Source organism: Myotis brandtii, unplaced genomic scaffold (assembly GCF_000412655.1).
Source record: "Myotis brandtii unplaced genomic scaffold, ASM41265v1 scaffold750, whole genome shotgun sequence".
Taxonomy (NCBI): domain Eukaryota; kingdom Metazoa; phylum Chordata; class Mammalia; order Chiroptera; family Vespertilionidae; genus Myotis; species Myotis brandtii.
Window position 1 is genome coordinate 1,529,906 of NW_005370992.1, and position 19,235 is coordinate 1,549,140.

A 19,235-nucleotide genomic window follows, 5' to 3' on the forward strand; every position below is an offset into this window, starting at 1 on the left:
ACCAGAGGGACGAACAGGGGGCCCCTGCTGGCACCCTCCTTGGCCAGCCTGGTGCTGCCTGCTGGCCAGCCCTGCTCCCTGCCACTGCCGCCAGTCACCTTCCTCTGTGGGTCAACCAGCGGGGTGATCAGGGGGCCCCTGCTGGCACTCTCCTTGGCTGGTCTGGAGCCTCTGGGCTGGGGGAAGCTCCTGCGTTCCACCAGTCGTTCTGCTGTTTGGTTGATTTGTATATATAGAAGGCTTTTATTACATAGGATTATGTCTACTAGTAAAATCAGAAATTTCGTGATACACAGGTTTTGCTTCTAAATCTTTTATTTTCTCCACTCAGATTCTAACATATTTCATGGTAAAATAATGTTTTATTTTACTCTCAGCTTGTTTTTTTCTCACATGTTTCTTAGTCACTGAATAGCAATTATAGTTGGCCCTACTCCAGTATCAATTCAATGCATTAACATATTTTATTTTTCTAAAGTCAGTTTCCACATTTCATTAGTACGTGTAATGTCTCACTATATCAGCCATGGGTAGAGTTAAGGTTTTCAATTTCTGTCACAAGTAAACCTAATTAAGCATGCACTGTGATTTTGAAAGAGAACAGTGTACAACAGAATTTACATAGGTCAACATATTTCTTTTCAACATATAATGCAGTTGCATTTTCACATTAACTTTGAAAAATGCTTTTAAAAATAGGAGTCACACATTTAAGTGAAGAATTTGTTAATTAATGAAAGGTGTCTACTTGGTCACTCAATAATTTTCAACTAACAGGACACCTCAATTTCTTTGAGTTACTTATCTCAAAAGCTGAGCGGCTATATTTTTCTTTCCTTGAAATTCAAAGCCCTATTTATAAGGGTAACTTTCACTTTTGAATAAATTATTCTAAAATTTAACAAACCAAAATGTTGTTAAATTTTAAATATAGTTTTATAATTTCATATTTTGGTTGTAAAATATATACTATTGAAAATATATTTCCTCATCAAGACTATTTTCTGCTATTCATATCATTTTATATTTTTCTGGGACTATTACAGGTGACAGAAGTCATTCTCAGATCTGGTCCCCTAAGGGCCTCATTTTGAGAACATATGCTCACATTAGTACAACTTTTCTCCCATTAGTCCTGAACCTATTAATTTTCATTTAAGTAATCTTATATAATAAAAGCCTAATATGCAAATTGACCAAATGGCAGAACGATCAGTCACTGTGATGTGCACTAACCACCAGGTGGCAGACACTCAATACAGGTGCTGCCCCCTGGTCGTCAGTGATCTCCCAAAGGGGGGTCGCCACTCAGCCAGAAGCCAGGCTAATGGCTGGCAAGCACAGCGGTGGTGGCGGGAGCCTCTCCCACCCCCGCAGCAGTGCTAAGGAGCAGTGAGCAGGTGGGCGGTAAGGAGCCAGGATTCCCGGACTGCAAGAGGGTGCAGGCTGGGCTGAGGGACACTCCCCCACCCAGTGCATAAATTTCATGCACCGGACCTCTAGTAAATAATAAAACATTATGACAGAGTTAGTACAGACCTACATACATTAAAGGTTGAATTAATATCATGCATTCTCTAAGTGTTCTAGGGCATAGCTGATCAAATTCTCTGTAAAATTTCTAACATTTCTTAATATCCAGTACTCTTCCACTGTGCCTTTAGGAACATTTTGTCAGCAGCCAATTCTCTAATACCACAATTTCTTTTGTATACCTTCCTTTGTCTCCATAACCTGTGTACAACTGGTGAGAAAGTTTTGCCCTTCTTACCATATCCCGACCATTTTTCTTCCGCCTCCTGTTCTTGAAGGAGAAGTCTATTCATTTTTAGCAAATGACATCAGCTATATCATTCTCTCTCTAACTCTGTTTCTTCCTTCCAATGCTCCTTTTCAAAGTATCTCCTCTTTTCTCAATTCCTGTCCCCCCACCCCAATAAAGGTTTTAGCATCTGTCCTTTTCTCTGCCATTATTGTCATCTTCCTAATGATTTCTATATCAATTTTGGAAATTCACCCATCGTGGTTGTGTAAATTATTTGACAATTATTTTACAATTAGTTTTTCCTCCTCCTCCTGTTCTTGGCCCATTTCTCATGGTGATATCTTATAATTTATCAGAACCTCTAATTGCACATTCCCAACCTCTTGCTTTATATATTTTCACTCTCTAATCAACACTTCATGCATTTCAAGCTCACTCACTCATATACTCTATCCACAGAATTATATAATGTGTTTCTATAAACAACAGCACCTCTAATTATTTGACTGCACTTGCTCTCTTCTGTCCCTTAACCTAGGCAGGTCCTTTTTTTCCTTTATACAAAGCATACCTGTATATTCACTCTCAAACTCCTTATCTTTCTGTTTCTATGTTCTATTTACCTGCAAACACCAAACATGCTTAATATTGCATCCCACCAGGTAAGCCTGTGTATATTTTCATGCATACCCAATGTGGCATCTCAAACTTAACATATTCCAAATTAATGGTTAAATATTCAAAATTAATGGTTGACATACACCTGCTTTTCTGTCATTGTTCTTTAGATTTATCTGTTATTTTTTGTATCTCTCTGTCAATCTACTTCTTGTCCATCAGCAATCCTTCAAGTTCTCCCATACGTATATATCATGAATATAAACACTTTCATCATTATGAAGTTAACACTCTTTTCAAGCCACCAAAAATCTTCATTGGAACAGTTCAGTTATCCCCCATTTGACCTCGTTGCTTTGACTCTTCATGCAAGTATATGTAGAGTAGTGAATGAAATTCAGCATCATTGAGAAAGCTAATATTTGGGTAGTGAGTTAAGTGACATGGTGGACCATGCAGCTTCCTAGGTCAGCGGTCGGTAAACTGAGGCCCCTTGAGTGTGGCTCTTCCACAAAATACCACGTGTGGGCGCGCACTTACAGTGCGATTGAAACTTCGTGGCCACACTGAAGGGGCCAAAGAGCCGCATGTGGCTCGTGAGCCGTGCTTTGCCGACCACGGATCTAGGGGAACAATGTCTATGGCAGAGGGAGCACCAAATGCAAAGCCCCCATCCTGTTGGGATCATACTAATGAGACTGGTCTGAAGAAAGCAACGGAAGAAGTGAGAACAGAGAAGAAACGAGATCAGGGCAGTTGCAGATCCTGCAGATACCATTTTAATGTCTTTGAGCTTCACTTTAAGTAAAATAGGAAGTACTGCAGGGTTTCTGGCAAGTGAGTGGATATTATCCTATATTTTAAGATGATGCTTTGGCTGTTGTGTTGAAAACTGTAGATGCACAGTCAATGTAAAGAGACCAGTTAGAAACTAATGTAGTCTAGACAGGAGAAGATAGAGATGGAACAAGATGGGAGAGAAGACATGGTAAAAAGTGGTTGAATTATGGATATAGTTTTAAGATGTAATCAATAGAATAACCCAGTATAAGGGAATTTTTATAAGGACATACTAGGTGGGTTAAAGGGGAAAAAAGGTATAGACTTATATACTATAGTTTTGGCCAGAGCAATTAGAAGACAGATTTGTCATTTTCTTATATAGTAAGAGCTACAGATAAAGCAAATTTAAGATGGTTTGGCCCTTATCTCTTTCCAACACAAAAGAGTGTATATGTTTTTAAATCATGCTACTTCCCCCTCTACTATCATTCAATGGGGTTGCTCTTGCAACATTTAAATTAATTTAAAATGCTTGTAAGTAAAGCCATATTTTGCTCCTGCCTATCTTCTCACTGTAATTTCCTACTGTGTTCCCTATGATTATTCAACTTCTGCCAGAAACCATAATAATTTGATATGCATTTCTCTCAGGCTTTTGTTCAGATAAACATCTAAAAAAGACTTTCCTGTCAATCTTGACAAACATTTCTAAAATCTCTCCTCTCGGTTACTCTCTCCATTTTTACCTGATTTGATTTTTAAATTTTTATATCACTTATCACTATCTGTTATATTTATATGCCTTTAAAATTTTCTCCCTGCCTCACAGTCTAGTATACATTAAGATAAAATTTTTTTTCTATTTTAATATTTTTATTTTGGCTCTCTATATTCAGAAGTTGAAGTATATCATGCTAATATCACTGCCAAAATGCAGATCTTTTTGTCTATTAGTTTTATTTTAAGGTTTAAAAAACTATGAAATGAGTCACTTATATCGTGGGATCTGATAGTCACTCAGTTGCCCAGCTTATGCAAAAAAGGTAAATTGATGAAATGAGTAGTCTTTAAGTCTAGACATTTGTCTATGTCCATACAAGTCACAGTAAATAAGCATATATTGGCAGTACAAAGCTTCTGTTGTAAGGATCGTTCTTATTTACCTAAAAGTTTATTTTTTCCCCAAGAAGTGAAATATGTACATGAAAGTATTGAAACTGATACAAGTAACTGCATCAGAATCTCCATCTATACTCAATAAAACAACAACAAAAAACAACAAAAGACAAACGTGCATCACAATGCTTTCATTAAAATAAAACTTATAACTCAGTCATAATGGTTCAAGCCCTGAAAAAAGGTACCAACCCCCGCCCCTCAAACTCTTCAAACAAAAGATGGGAGTATTTCAAGATAACAGAGTCAGAGAAACTGTCTGGAGTTACTTTGTAAGGATCTCCTTTTCATTCCCTAGAGTAGTACAGAGTTTAAAAGAGCTATTTCAGCAGCTGGAAAACTTTAAGCAAGAATATACTCCCTATCCAAAAGTAGACCCTGTTGCCATCCTGTCTTTGAAGCCAGCTCTTTTAAAAAAAATCAAGTATATTTAATTTTCCATTCCCACTTCCTTCTGTTTTATGGGGTGGTTACTTCATTATTTTAATACATTACTTCAGTCATTTTCTAGCACTAACTTATGTTACAATATTGTACATTTAATATTTAATGTTATGGCTTCCTTGATATTTTGAAAAATATTTCAAAATTATATTTAAAATATACTATATATTTAGTTTGACTGATTTTTATTTTGTGACTTCTCTATACTTCAGAAATAAAAATAATCCAGTGTTTATATATTGCATTAACTACTCTATTTACCAAAATGCTGATGATAAAATTTTGCTCTGGTATTGCTGTCATTACTCTGCTTCACTGCAATGTCCCCAACAGAGCCTGATGCTTCTCATTAAATCAGTGATATTCATTCCATAAGTAAGTGAACAAAGTTTTTAATACTCTGTCGTCCAAGAAATAGAGTGAAGTCAACTGTTAAAAAATATTGGCCTAATTGAAATAATCCAACCTAATAATAGAGAGGAATTTAGGCAGTTATGGGAAATATCTTCAGGGAGGGGGTTGGGAGAGACAGGAGAGGATGTGTGTTTTTTCCTAGCTTTTCCACTAACTTAAAAAATTTCCATTATATTTGTTTTCTTCCCTTATATGTATCTTTTTAGTTTCTCTCTACTTTTCTATATATAATCTCCTTTTTAGCACTAAAAATGACATCTTAAACATTTCTATCACTATTATTTAGGTTCCTCTTACCCTCCAGTCTCACCAAAATATTCCTTATTTCCTAATACTTTCATGCTTACTATGAAAAAAATATATAGATGTGAGTTGTTTTTTCTTTTTTGCAAAAATATAACTATACTTTGGGTATTAAAAAACATGGTGATCTAAAATGTATTTTTAAATGGTTTTTTTATTGATTTTTTAGAGAGAGGAAAGGAGAGGGAGAGAGAGATAGAAACATTGATGAGAGATGAGAGAGGCATCAATATCAATTGGCTGCCTCCTGCATGCCCCCACTGTGGATCTAACCCGCAACCCTGGGCATGTGCTCTGACAGAGAAATCAAACTGGTGATCTTCTAGTGTATAAGTCAGCACTCAACCACTGAGCCACACTGGCTGGGCTAAGAGGCATATTCCCCCGCTCCCCCATCCCTGTATTTCAAATTGCTGATTACTTTGAAAAGAATGGCTGCTGGGCACCTTGGGCAGCTAAAATGAGTGAGGTTTCAGCTCTCTGACTATCTCAATAAACACAATTTCTGCAGATTTTTCATGTTTTGTAAATTAGTATAAGGAATACCAGTACAATACCTAGAAAATAGTGCATACTTAATCGGTATAAATACTTTAAATATTTGAGAGTAAGTCTAAATTAGCCCCTTAGTATTTTTGTATCCTTTGCCAGAAAGAATCAGCTAGGTTCTGAATTGAAGGACTAAAGCCTCTTAGCGGCAGGAAGTGAGAGAATTGTCAGTGATATCTTGGAGGAGAGAGGCCAGGTCATTGGCTCTGAAGAGGAGACTGGTAGCTTCAACTTTCTTAACCCAATTGGCCTCTATTTGCTGAAGGATGCGCCACTTAGGACATTGTAGCAACAGAAATGAGACCTATGAGTTAGCAAAGAAAACTATCTCATGCAAGAGAGACCAGCAAATTAAATGAAGAAAATGAATTAAAATAAAACAAATACAACTTATGGGTTTTTGAGTCTCTGGAAGAGAGAGAGGGCAACTAAATTAGATAACTACAGTCGAAATAAATAAGGAGATTCATGAGAGAATATATATATATATATATATGTATATATATGTATATAATGTGCACACACATATGTATATGTATATATGTATATATATATATATATATACACACACCAAGACTGCAGCTAGAAAATATACTTTTTAATTAAATAACTTAGTTGAAAATTTTAAAGGGAAATGCTGTCCCAAATTATAAAAATCTAGGATATTTCCATGAAACAAAAGTGTTTTAAAGTAGAGGAAAAAATAAAGAAATGAGGACCTGCTTTTATCTTCATGTACATACATGATTCTCCCAGTAAACTCTTGTGGCCTTATGAAATAGTAATTTGCCCATGAAGCTGTCCCTGCCAAACTTGGGAAAAATAGCCACTACCTATCCACTTTAACTTGACCTCTCCCACTAAAAGATGAACCTCATGAGGGAAAGGAATTTGTTCACCAAAATATGCACCATGTCTAGAAAAATAACTATATAGTAGGAGCTCAAGAATTATTTGTTGAGGACTTAATGGATGAATTAGTTAATGAATCATGATGAAGAAAGTTGCGTATCTTGGAATATAGATCAAGGGAATGTAACATGTGAATGATAGCAGCTCTAGGAGTAACAAGAATATATGGAGGCAAAACAATCATTAATCAAGTTGTAGAATATTTCTCTGAGTTGGAGAAAGTACTGAGTCTGCATATTAAAAAGGTTCTCTAGCCAAGCTAGATTGATGGATAGAGAAATACCTATCAAGCTGCAAGGCAGAAAAGACAATTTACTTACAAAGAAAAAATAATCAGAGTGACACCACATTGTTTATTTGTAATACAGGTAGCTGCAAGACAGTGAAATAGCATTTATAGCCGCAGAAACAGTAGAAAACATCTATGAGCTACTGAGAGAAAATACCGCCTTCCCCAAATATTTTACCTGACTGCTGTATATTGGTTGTTGAGAGAAATATTTATGTGTATGCTAAGATTCAGAAAAACTATCATTCAGGTCATGTATATGAAGAAAATAAGTATTCTTACTAAATATAAAATGGACTAGAATAGGGAAAATGTGTGTGCATGTTCACACATGCATGTACATACATGCAACATGTACTCACAAAGGTAAATCTAAATTGATAATGATATAATATCTGGATATTAAAAAAGAGCCCCTGAAAGAAATTGGATATCCAGTGGAGGAGACTGTATTTAGGATCTAGAAGTAAAATAAGTTATTTGAGCAATACCTTGTAGTGGGGAGGGAAAAAACATAGATATCAAAATTATGTATCCACATTGGTGAAATAATTAAACATTTGTTTGCAAAAAAATAGTAAAGAATGTGATTGATTATGTATCAGGGAAAGAGAAGGTTGCCATTAATGGAATGAAAATATTTGGTATCCTTTCTTAATTCTGAAGAAGAAAAGTGCAATAAATAACTTAAACTAGGGGAAAGAAACACTGTAAAATTATTAAATGAGAATATATTAATTATATGAAGAAAGTTACCAAATATTACTTGATACTGTAGTTTCCTTTCTGTTAATAAATGTCAACAAGATTTTCATCAATTCTTATTCATTCTGTCTCCTTAATGTCTCCTCTATTTTTTCTTCTCCACACTGCTATAGGATACATCTCATTTCTCCCGTATTGCTATCATAGCCCCTTCATTCGTCTCCAAAATACAGTCTTGTAAAAATTTACACCCATTTTAATGCTAAATTACATATAAATAAATCTAGGCATGCTAGTTCAAATTTCATTTTTTAAACTTCTTTCATCACACTTCAGGATCAATTCCAAATGGAATCCAGATAATGCACATGTTGTACCCAGTATACACTGAGCATGCTGGAGCAGGGGCATTTTCTAATTATGTTTTCCTCTGCCTTTGGGTTACACCTCCCTGTGCCAAGGGGCACAGATGGTGTTTTGGGGCTTCCTTCTTTTTAAAATAATATATTTTATTGATTTTTTACAGAGAGGAAGGGAGAGGGATAGAGAGTTAGAAACATTGATGAGAGAGAAACATCGATCAGCTGCCTCCTGCACACTCCCTACTGGGGATGTGCCCGAAACCAAGGTACATGCCCTTGACCAGAATCGAACCTGGGACCCTTGAGTCGGCAGGCGATGCTCTATCCATTGAGTCAAACTGGTTAGGGCTGGGGCTTCCTTCTTAGTATGTAGTGAAAGTGCTAACACATTGGCCCAATTTTTCATGATCAATAAACCCTATGTTTAAAAACATCTTTCTCCAAGTTGCTGCTGTCTAATCTCATCCAGCAACCTATAGATCTGATCTCATTAATGACTGAGAGATCTTCATTTCATTCATAGCCCTGACTCTCCCTTCTCTTTCTAAACCATACTCCAGAATAACATAAATCCAAGTTCCACAGATGTCCTTAGCTAGTCTCGGCCAGTTTAATTCATTCCCACTCATAAGGAATTCACCAAAGTTTGATATTCTAGAGCTTCCTTCTTCCTGCCAGCCTTACCCCAAGTAGGAAAGGGTAGAAATGACACTTTTCCTGACAAAGCGGTGTTTGGAATCATTTCTGGACCACTGGTTAGGTCCTCAGAATGAGAGAAGTTAGGTAAACATATCTTAACAGGTGGCATCAATGGAGTAGCAGAGTACAATAAACTAAAATTAGACTGTCCTTAATAACAGCTCTAAAACTGGTGATATGACCAAAGCAATACCAACAAATTCTCAGAGTATGTTTCTTCATTTATAATATAGTGGTAATAATATATCTCACATACGGATGAAAAAATAATAAAATTGTGTAAAAGTAATTAGTTTAGTGGCAGCACATTGTAGATCCTGAAAAAATTATTATTGATATAAATGAAAAAAATGATTCAATTATATATGATGGAATTTCAAAGGTGTGCCTTAAACTGTAGGAAAGGTAATTTATAAAAATGTTTTCCTGCGGCTATTTCATTTGGACTGTGTTAACAAGGCCGTTGGTTTCTTCTTTTATGAATTATCCTTTGTTCTTATAAGAAATTTAAAATAATGAATATATGGTACAATTCATTTCATTATTAAGTCAGCTTGTAACAACATAGTTTTAAAAAGTGTAATTTTTGGTCTTAATTCTCTAATGTTTACTTTAGAGAAACACACTGTCATTTATTTTAGTACCCCATTTTGTTTACTAAATGTGATTTAAAGTACAGGAATATTTTCTCAGAAATTAATGAGAGTGGGGGCAAAGGAAGCCAGAACACACCAGTATGTGTTTTTAACACCTTGTTGATTGCAGCTAATGAGCTGGAGTCCAGATTTGTTCCTTGTGTAGGAATGCCTGGGGCAGTCATCTGGGTCCTGGCTGCTTGTGGTGAGTTTCAGAAACATTTCTCCAACTGGAGCCAGTGTTGTGGCTGGACAGGTTCTTTCAGGTTCTTACTATAATTGTGAGGTGCACAGCAACAACCATATGGGAGCCTGAAAATGCAAAGCTTATTACTCAAAGGTCCTGGAGGATAAATAGCACCTTCAAGGGCCAGGCGGCAAGGTAGCAGGTAGAGAGAAAGAGAGCACAGACCCGGGATTCTGCCATTATTATGGTTGAGGGTGGAGTGCTTAGGGTTTCAAAAGTTTATTTTGTATCAGTGATTTTAAAACATAAGAGCAGAATTAGGGAGCGGGGAGAGGAAAGCAGGGTCACCGAAGTGGCCTGTTATCTAGGTTACCCAGGGCTTTCTAAAAGGGAGACTTCATGGATAGGGTAGGCCTGGCTACTTACTTATTTGTGTAGCTAGTAGGTGTCATATAGGCAGCCAATTTGTGTATTTGATCAAAATGGACGTCTTTGAAATGGGTGCCTCAGAAATCAAAAACTTAACATTAGGCACTTACATTACAATTAAAAAAAAAACAACACAAAAAAACCTTATTGTCATGCACATATACTCCAAGAGTGCTTTATTTAAAAATTAGCCCAAATATGACCATGCTATTATTTTCCAGTGTAACTCATGACACTATGTCTAAAATTCATGTGTATCATCAACTTCTGATAGTATGTCATCAGTATCTAATAGCTCTACTAAAGATTAAAAATCTCATGTGTCATCTTTTTCTTCACATTTCAATAATGGTCTCTTTTATTCCAACAGTTTTCTATAACCTATATTTTATTGTTAATATCTAGTTAGACCAAAATTGATTTGCTCTTAAATTCTCAAAGGCAATATGAAGACCATCAATAAAAATGTACTTTAATCCTTTTAAACATGTAAATCCTTTCTCCTTTGCAAAGGACGCAAGTATGCTCAGACAAAATTAATGAATGAAAATATCATGTAATAATATATGTTGAATACAATTTAAACAAAGCATTATTATTTTTGTCAAACTGTTAATACACTTTAGGGAAAATATTTAATTGGCAGCTTTTCTTATTTACACTGATGTATTTACAGTTGTATGCCAAGATTTACTGGAAAAAGCTGTGAGAAAGTAATTGACCACTGTAGACTGCTCAGCATCGACTGTCTGAATGAAGGATGGTGTTTCAATATAATTGGAAGATTCAGAGTAAGTAATTTAATACATGGCAAAGTAATTTAGCACATCAAAACACAATAGCTTCAGGCACTTTGTATTTCAAATGCTTTTATCAATATAAGACAGATAAATGCATCCTTATATGGGTATTTAAATATATTATATATAGTTTAGTAATAGAGATTTTTTTAAAAATGTATTTTTATTGATTTCAGAGAGGAAGGGAGAGGGAGAGAGAGAGAGAGATAGAAACATCAGTGATGGAAAAGAATCATTGATTGGCTGCCTCCTGCATGCTCCTTACTGGGATTGAGCCTGCAACCCAGGCATATGCCCTTGACCGGAATAGAACCTGCAATTCTTCAGTCCACAGGCCAACGCTCTATCCACTGAGCCACGCCAGCTAGGGCAGAGATTTTTAACTTAGAATTATGTTGGGAGGCCATTGATGTGTTCTAGACAGTGACTTTATTATGAAATAAGAGTATAACTAGTTGAGTACTGGTGATATATCTCTCTATATATAAGACCACAGTTACTAATGTCTTTTTTTTTTAATATATTTTATTGATTTTTTTTACAGAGAGGAAGCTTCAGTCCACAGGCCAACGCTCTATCCACTGAGCCACGCCAGCTAGGGCAGAGATTTTTAACTTAGAATTATGTTGGGAGGCCATTGATGTGTTCTAGACAGTGACTTTATTATGAAATAAGAGTATAACTAGTTGAGTACTGGTGATATATCTCTCTCTCTATAAGACTACAGTTACTAATGTCTTAAGCTCTTAAACCAGATGGGAAATAAAATTAATCTGGTAATTGTTAATCAGGATATATAAAAAATGAGTTTTTGGTTTTTTTGCTGGATAGTGCTTGAAATAATTTTACAAATCTAGTGTGTGTGCTACACAGAGGACGGCATATCCTATAATTCAGCAATTCTATTTTCAGGTATGTCTATTGGATAAATTATCAGGTTTGTACTGAATGAGACATATAGAAGAATTTTCATGCCAAATCTGAAACAAACTAAAGCTTACAGTGGGAGAATGGATAAATTTATCATGACAATATCATACCACAGAATTATAAAAAGTGGTTAAAATATATGAGCAATAGCTACATGAATTAATACTTATAAATACCAAAACATAAGGTTGACTTTTAAAATATTATTAAAATTATATATGTACAGTGTGATAATATGTAGTTTAAGTTTTAAAATTCCTATTTTTGCGGTTGCAGAAGTCTATAGCAAAGTGAACACATACATGAGAATTATTCATACACACTGAATTCATCAGAACTGCCTCCAAGGAGACAGGTGGGAGAGTAAAATCAGGGAGGGTACAGATGGGACTTACTATGTATCTGTAATGCTTTGTTTTTTTAAAAGAAATTGATTTTTTGCAAATGAGGATGGTAGGATTATGTTGTTTATTTTATTATTTTTTCTTTTCCGTAGTATAAAATATTTAAATAAATATTTTTAAAGATTATTAAAATCAACTTATGGAATGGATCATGGACAAATTTATATGTGTACTTTTTGTACATATATACTAAATGCAAGATTGTTACTATATAAGAATATATAGGATAAGAATATAACATTTATTTAGCAGCTATAATACCTTTGGCATTATAGCTTCTCATTTATGATTATGACCTTATTTGATCTACACATAAATCCCATTCCATTTTATATAAAAAATAAAATTTCTACTGAGCTTTTGAAATATTTCCTCTAGTTTACACATATCAATAGTGTTAGATGAAGCTAGATCTAAACCTCTTCTGTGTGACTTGAGAACACATCCTTTCAAGTACTGATACATACCTATTTTCAATATAAAGTATATACCACCACTTATTTTTCTTTAAAATTTATCTATTGTTTCCCTAATATGAAATTATCTCATTGAAGTGTCTCTCTTACTTTGGTTTGAAATTACTTTATATTATCTTGTTTATGTTTTGGTTTTTGGTTCCTGTTTTGTTTCAGGATGATCTCTGAGTTTTTATCTCTGACATTATTTTTAAGTTTTTCTTCTTCTAACAGCACTTTTCCCTGTGAGATCTCATCTATTCTAGTGCCTCAACAATTATCTATATGTTATTGACTGTATCCAGTTTGAATTTCTTTTTTTAAAGAAATTTGACTGGACTTTTCATCACCTTGCAGACTTTTCTTTTTTGTGATTCTACTTTAACTTTACTGACTCCCATTAGATAAAATATTATCAGGATAGGAATGCTATTAGCTTTCTAATTGAGTTAAAATTTAGGTGATGATACTGTACATTATTAAATGTTTTAACATTGTAATAATTTTTCAAAAAATACTGTCTGCCCTACCCAGTTTGCTCAGTGGTTGGAGCATCAGCCCATGACTGAAGGGTCGCAGGTTTGATTCTGGTCATGGACACAGGGTACATACCTTACAGTTACAGGTTCATCCCCACTCCATTGGGGTGAGTGGGGTGGGGGTAACCAATCAATGTGACTCTCTCACATCAATGTTTCTCTCTCTCTCTGCCTTTACCCCTCCTTTCCACTCTCTCTAAAATTCAATGGAAAAAATATCCTCGGATGAGGATTAACAACAACAAAAAGGCAGCTATTATTAATGGCACATAAAGCAATACTCAATCAAATGTTGTTTAAGAGGGTCTCATTTTATTTAAACAAATACAAATATATTTGAAAGTAAAGTAACAGGAAAGATATATATCACATAACAATTAAGTAAAATAAATACTGGTGTAGCTTTATTAATAATGTGGGCTTCAATATAAGGAAATATCAAAGAAGAACTTTGTTTTATAAACATAATTGGGTCAATTTATCAAATGAAATTATACATTTAGTAGCACAGCTTCAAAATATATATAACACAAACTGACATCCATCCCCATAATCATTCAGGACTTTATCATTTTAATTAACATAAAATGTCCCTTGTATATTTGAAATGACTTTATGGAAACAGTGAAGTCTATGAATTCTGTGACCTATGTGGTCTGGGGACAAATTAATATACGCAGCTATACACAGCAACAGAGAAGCAGGGAAACAGAGAGAATCATGGGGAAGAATGGCTTTGGGAATCACAGAGAGTCTCTGAATTAAAGTTGGAGCTAACTCAACCCCAGGGTTAATCAGAGTTTTGATGGCCATTGGGACCTGGATAATGTTTGTATTATACAGATATGTATAACATAAGCTAAAATGAAATAAATCAACAATTTGACAGTTGTTGGCTCCTGTAAATGAGATTAGACTAAAATTGCGGTATAATGATAAAAGTATTTTTGAATATACATTTAATTGAAGTAATATAAAAAAAGCATACTCTACAATGATTTTAAGATTAAGAGTTTATGTTAAATGTAACAGGCAACATTAGGGGTTAAAAGAAGAAAAACCCTGAAGGTTAGCACCTTATTAATTCTATGCCATGCTTTCCCTTATGAGTTAAATTTCTCAATTTCAATTCATTTTATTTATAATGAAAGTGCCATAAGGATGCTGAACTTTCTCATTGAGATTGTGATGAGGAATTTCTAATCAACACTTTCACAATGTCAATTGCATTTTCAACATTAATAATGTAAATGGTGCCCATGATAAAACAATTGTCACTTTCCAAATGAGAGTCACATTTCTAATAACCACCATATGAGAATAAATCATTGAACAAATTAAGAGCTCATGGCAAAAAACGGAATATGTTCTTACTATCATTTTTATGTTTATAAAAGTGAATAAATGACAGCCAAAGAATATAATTCATATTATACACATAAAGTAAACAAACAGACACTGCATTTAAGAACTATTAAGAGTGATGAAGGATTTCTTTTCCTTAGAGTTTTAATGATTTACTAATATTAATTTTCATAGATAATACACATAGTTAGAGCCACAATTTCTGATTTATATCTATCCATATATTTTATAAGTTCTTGATGTTATGACTTAGAATTCTTGGCTGCTTTTTTTTATAGCATCAAAGAAAATGCTATGAGAGTTTTATACACAACTATTTTGGTTCTCTTCTTGTGCAACTGGTTCAGAGATGCCGACATAAGAATGTAATTTATGTTTTAGCTCTTCTTTTTAAGTCTTCATAGGGGAGTCAACTGAAAAAACAACAACTTTAAAACTCATTCTAGTTTAACTTTACCATCTGTTTTATTTCTTTCTTCTATTTCCATCCTCTAGTTAATTTTCTTTTTACAATTATTTTCAACAAGTGTGACTTATGCAAACTCACGCTGAAAGAAGTAAGCTCAAATTAGTATTCCATATGAGTGAAATTTGCATTTGGGGTAGGATTTAGAGTTTTAGAATTTTAGTTGCAACAACAGAAATTTAAACAGAATCTCTCTCTCTCTCTTTCTCTCTTACACACACACACACAAAATTTAAACAGAATCTCTCTCTCTCTTTCTCTCTTACACACACACACACATACATACACACACACAAACACAACACATACACACACAAATCACATTATTAGAGGTTCCAGGGACTAGAATAGGTAAGCATTTTCCAAAAGACTCTCTGTACTCATATTCCTTCTAGCTCACACTAAAATAGCAACAGTGGCCTCTTTCAAGTTCCTAGAGGAATCCAAGCATGGCCCTGCCTGAGGGCCTTTGTCTTGAATATTTTGACATCAATTTCTCATTTGTGGCTTTATTCGTTCTGTTTAGGTATTTTCTCAAATTTTTACCTTCTCAATGTTTCCTTCTCTAGACACCTGATCTAAAATGTTAAAAACTCCCTTCTAGCCCATATGTGTCACCCTTCTCTATGTTTCTTCTTAACAACTATTGTCATCCTGTTTACCAGATAACAATATGCTTCTTCGTGTATTTTTATTGCCTATGAGACAAAAGTTAAGCTCTATGAAGGTAGATGTCTTTGTTTCTTTGTACTGGAGTAACCTTCCAGAGAAGGCAACAACATTCTAGCAATGGCAGGTTATGCCACGTGTACGTGATGGGAACCTATTTGAAGGATACTTCTATGTAGGACAAGCACAGACTCCATAAACTGACCACTGGGCAACCTCTCTCTTAGTAATGAAATAGTCGGAGCTAGCTTGACATGGAATCTGGGGAGAGGAGTATTTGGTGAAAAGTGCAAAGAATAGTTATGCACAAAATACCCCTCAATAATGTTGTTTATATAAAAACTATAAAAATTAAATCAAAAAAGGAGGTTGGGATATCTAAGTATTTTTATGAACACAGAAAAAGTTTATACACATACACAAAATAAAAATCCAAAATTTACACTATGATCTACTACTAATATTTAAATTGAAGAGAAAAACTGAAACTATTTCTTATTGTTTGGCCCAAGAACTACATTCAAAGCTGTCAACATACTTTCTGATTGTACCCTCAACCAGATAAACACACCAATATATCCATTCTTTCTCAGTCCTCAGAAATACTTTCTTCAGGTTTAAGGACTGGATGGGTAGTGTCATAGTTTGTGCTGAGAGAGTAGGGCATCTCTTGAAAAGAATATTTGAAGTCAGGTATAAGAAGATCCCTAGCACAACCAAGTGTGACTGTGTCCTCAGGGGATACTTAGCAATGTCTTGAGACATTTTTGGTTGTCACAAATCAGAGTTGGTTCTGCTACTGGCACCTGATGGGTAGAAGCCTGGTGTGCTGCTAAGCATCCCACAATGCACGTGACAGCCTCTGCCATGAAGAGATGTCAGTTCCAAAATATCTACTTGCTGTGGTCGAGAAAACCTGCCTTAGAGGAAGTATAGGCTCTGGAAGTTAGAGAATAGTAAACCTTTTTCACAGAAAGAAAAATAGACTTTGTGAAAGCTTAAAGAACCCAAATTTAAAAAAGAGAATTTTTCTGCTTCAAATTAGTAGAAGTCCATAACGTAAGATAGATCCCAGGTTGAGAAGCCTTTGTCTGCTTTATGTGAGCCCTGTAATCAGAGAATTAGGTGCAACGTAGTTGGTTAAGTCAAATCGCTTTTTGATTATTTTCCTTCCTTTGCTGGGAAGAGACTGTATACATCCAATTCAGAAAGAGGGATATATGCTGCTTCTCACAAGCTCTGCTTCTCAATACTTCCCTCTGAAATACTCACTTAGATTTAATTTATTTGTATGTTTCCTCCTTATTTATATTACTAGAGGCTCAGTGCACGGATTCGTGCACCTGTGGGGTCCCTTGGTGTGGCCTACTGGGATCCAGGGAGGAGCCACTCCCACTCATCCTGGTCAGCTGTGTGGTGCTCCGGCTGTGGGAGTGCACTGACCACCAGGGGGCAGCTCCTCCATTGAGCGTCTGCCCCCTGGTGGTCAGTGCACGTCATAGCGAGTGGTTGAGCGGTCTTAGCAAATCATTAGCATATTACGCTATGATTGGTTGAATGGCCGACCAGACACTTAGCATATTAGGCTTTTATTATATAGGATTGGATATTTAGATAAAAAATTTGGAAGAGTTGTATTAAGTAGCATGAACTAGTGTGATAGTGAGAGAGAGAGCTCTCTCTACTTGTTTTTAAGAGAGGAGGAGGCAGGAGCAAGAGTCCAGATTTATTAAACATAAAATAGGTAGATTAAAGAGTCATTGAACTTTGTGAAGTAGCTTCAGTAATGCTGAATTCAGGATCAACTTCCATAATCTTCTGATCCGTGTCTTATACTCAGAGATAGTTTTCGTCTGCTCCTCTCCGTCCTTCATAGACATTTTACTTAATGGTTCTCTGACTCTACTTCAATAGATGAATTATTTATACTAATCTTATCCAGGTTCTTGGTAAGGAAGTGAACTTCTGCCTAATACAGTATTTGAAAGAGAATAGCATCTACACACTAGCTTTTAAGTCTTTTCCATGTGCATTATATTACTTCTTTGTTTTAGTTCTTCAGCCTATCTTTTAAATATATTTTTATTGATTTCAGAGGGGAAGGGAGAGGGAGAGAGATAGAAATATCAGTGATGAGAGAGAATCATTGGTCGGCTGCCTCTGCATGTCCCCTACTGGGGACCAAACCTAAAAACCCCGGCATGTGCCTTTACCAGGAATTGAACCATGACCTCCTGGTTCATAGTTCAATGCTCAACCATTGAACCACACCAGCAGGGCTCTTCAATTTATTTTAATCATTTAAATCACTGTTACTTGAATCAACAAACAAAAGCATGCATTGACTTAGAAGTACATTTTCAAAAAACACAATGAAAAAATCTTGCCTGGATTTTATATTTGAGCAATTCTCAAATGGTTTTGTTGCCCTATAATTATTAGTCACAAAAAGTGTTAGAAAGTTATTTTATGGTCAAACATCATAGTATTATCTGTGTCATCTTTACTTTGCTTTCACAAGCAGCAAGCAATAGTGAAGCAACAGATATTCTCAATTTAGAGGATTAATAGAAGTTAAAGTTACCACACAGCTTCTATTATCTGTCAAGATCTTTCTATATAGAAAATTTACTCTTAATAGTAAACTAGTAGTTCTAGGACAAAAAGAGAAATACTCAGGGATCCATGCTTCTGCCAATGTCACTTCTACATGCAAGGTATATAATTTAACAAGTACACAATAAGTAGTACTTTGTAATTCCATGTTTTCTAGTGCTTGATTGTAATAATTAGTACTAGCTATTTAATGGAAAGAAATTTAACAAGGATTTTAAGTGATGAATATATTTTAAAAACTCACACTTTCTAAATTTGGTTTGACTTGATACCATTTTTCATGTATAAAGAGCAAGAATGGAGAAAATTTTCATTATGTTCTATTACCTCTTTTGCTCATTTTCAGCAAAAATTTATATCAATTAATAAAGTAAATTAAACAGCTTATGTATAAGAAGTGACAGCTTAATTCATATAAATATATGTAGTCCCTGTAAATAATTGAAATGTTCATATTTAAAGGAAACAAATATGAACACTTTAAGTGCCTTAGGGAAACTAAAGGTGAAAAATGTCTTTATTAATAATTAAATTAAAAAATAAGTAATAAAAATATGCCTTAAGAGTTTTAAAATATATTTTTATTGATTTCAGAGAGGAAGGAGAAGGAGAGATAGAGAGATCCATGATGAGAGAAGTATTGATTGGCTGACTTCTGCATTCTCCGCAACCTGGGCATGTGCCCTGACAGGCAATTGAACCATGACCTCCTGGTTCATAG

At 34.9% G+C, this 19,235-nt stretch overlaps 1 protein-coding gene across 1 annotated transcript in view; it reads left to right on the top strand.

Moving 5' to 3' along the window:
- The window catches only part of LOC102261352 (protein eyes shut homolog), a 108,536-nt gene that overhangs the window by 66,366 nt on the left and 22,935 nt on the right, over nt 1–19,235 (top strand). The window contains exon 4 of the mRNA XM_005883001.1: nt 10,947–11,065. Coding sequence (XP_005883063.1) covers nt 10,947–11,065 — 119 coding nt within the window. The remainder of the gene's footprint in view (nt 1–10,946; nt 11,066–19,235) is intronic.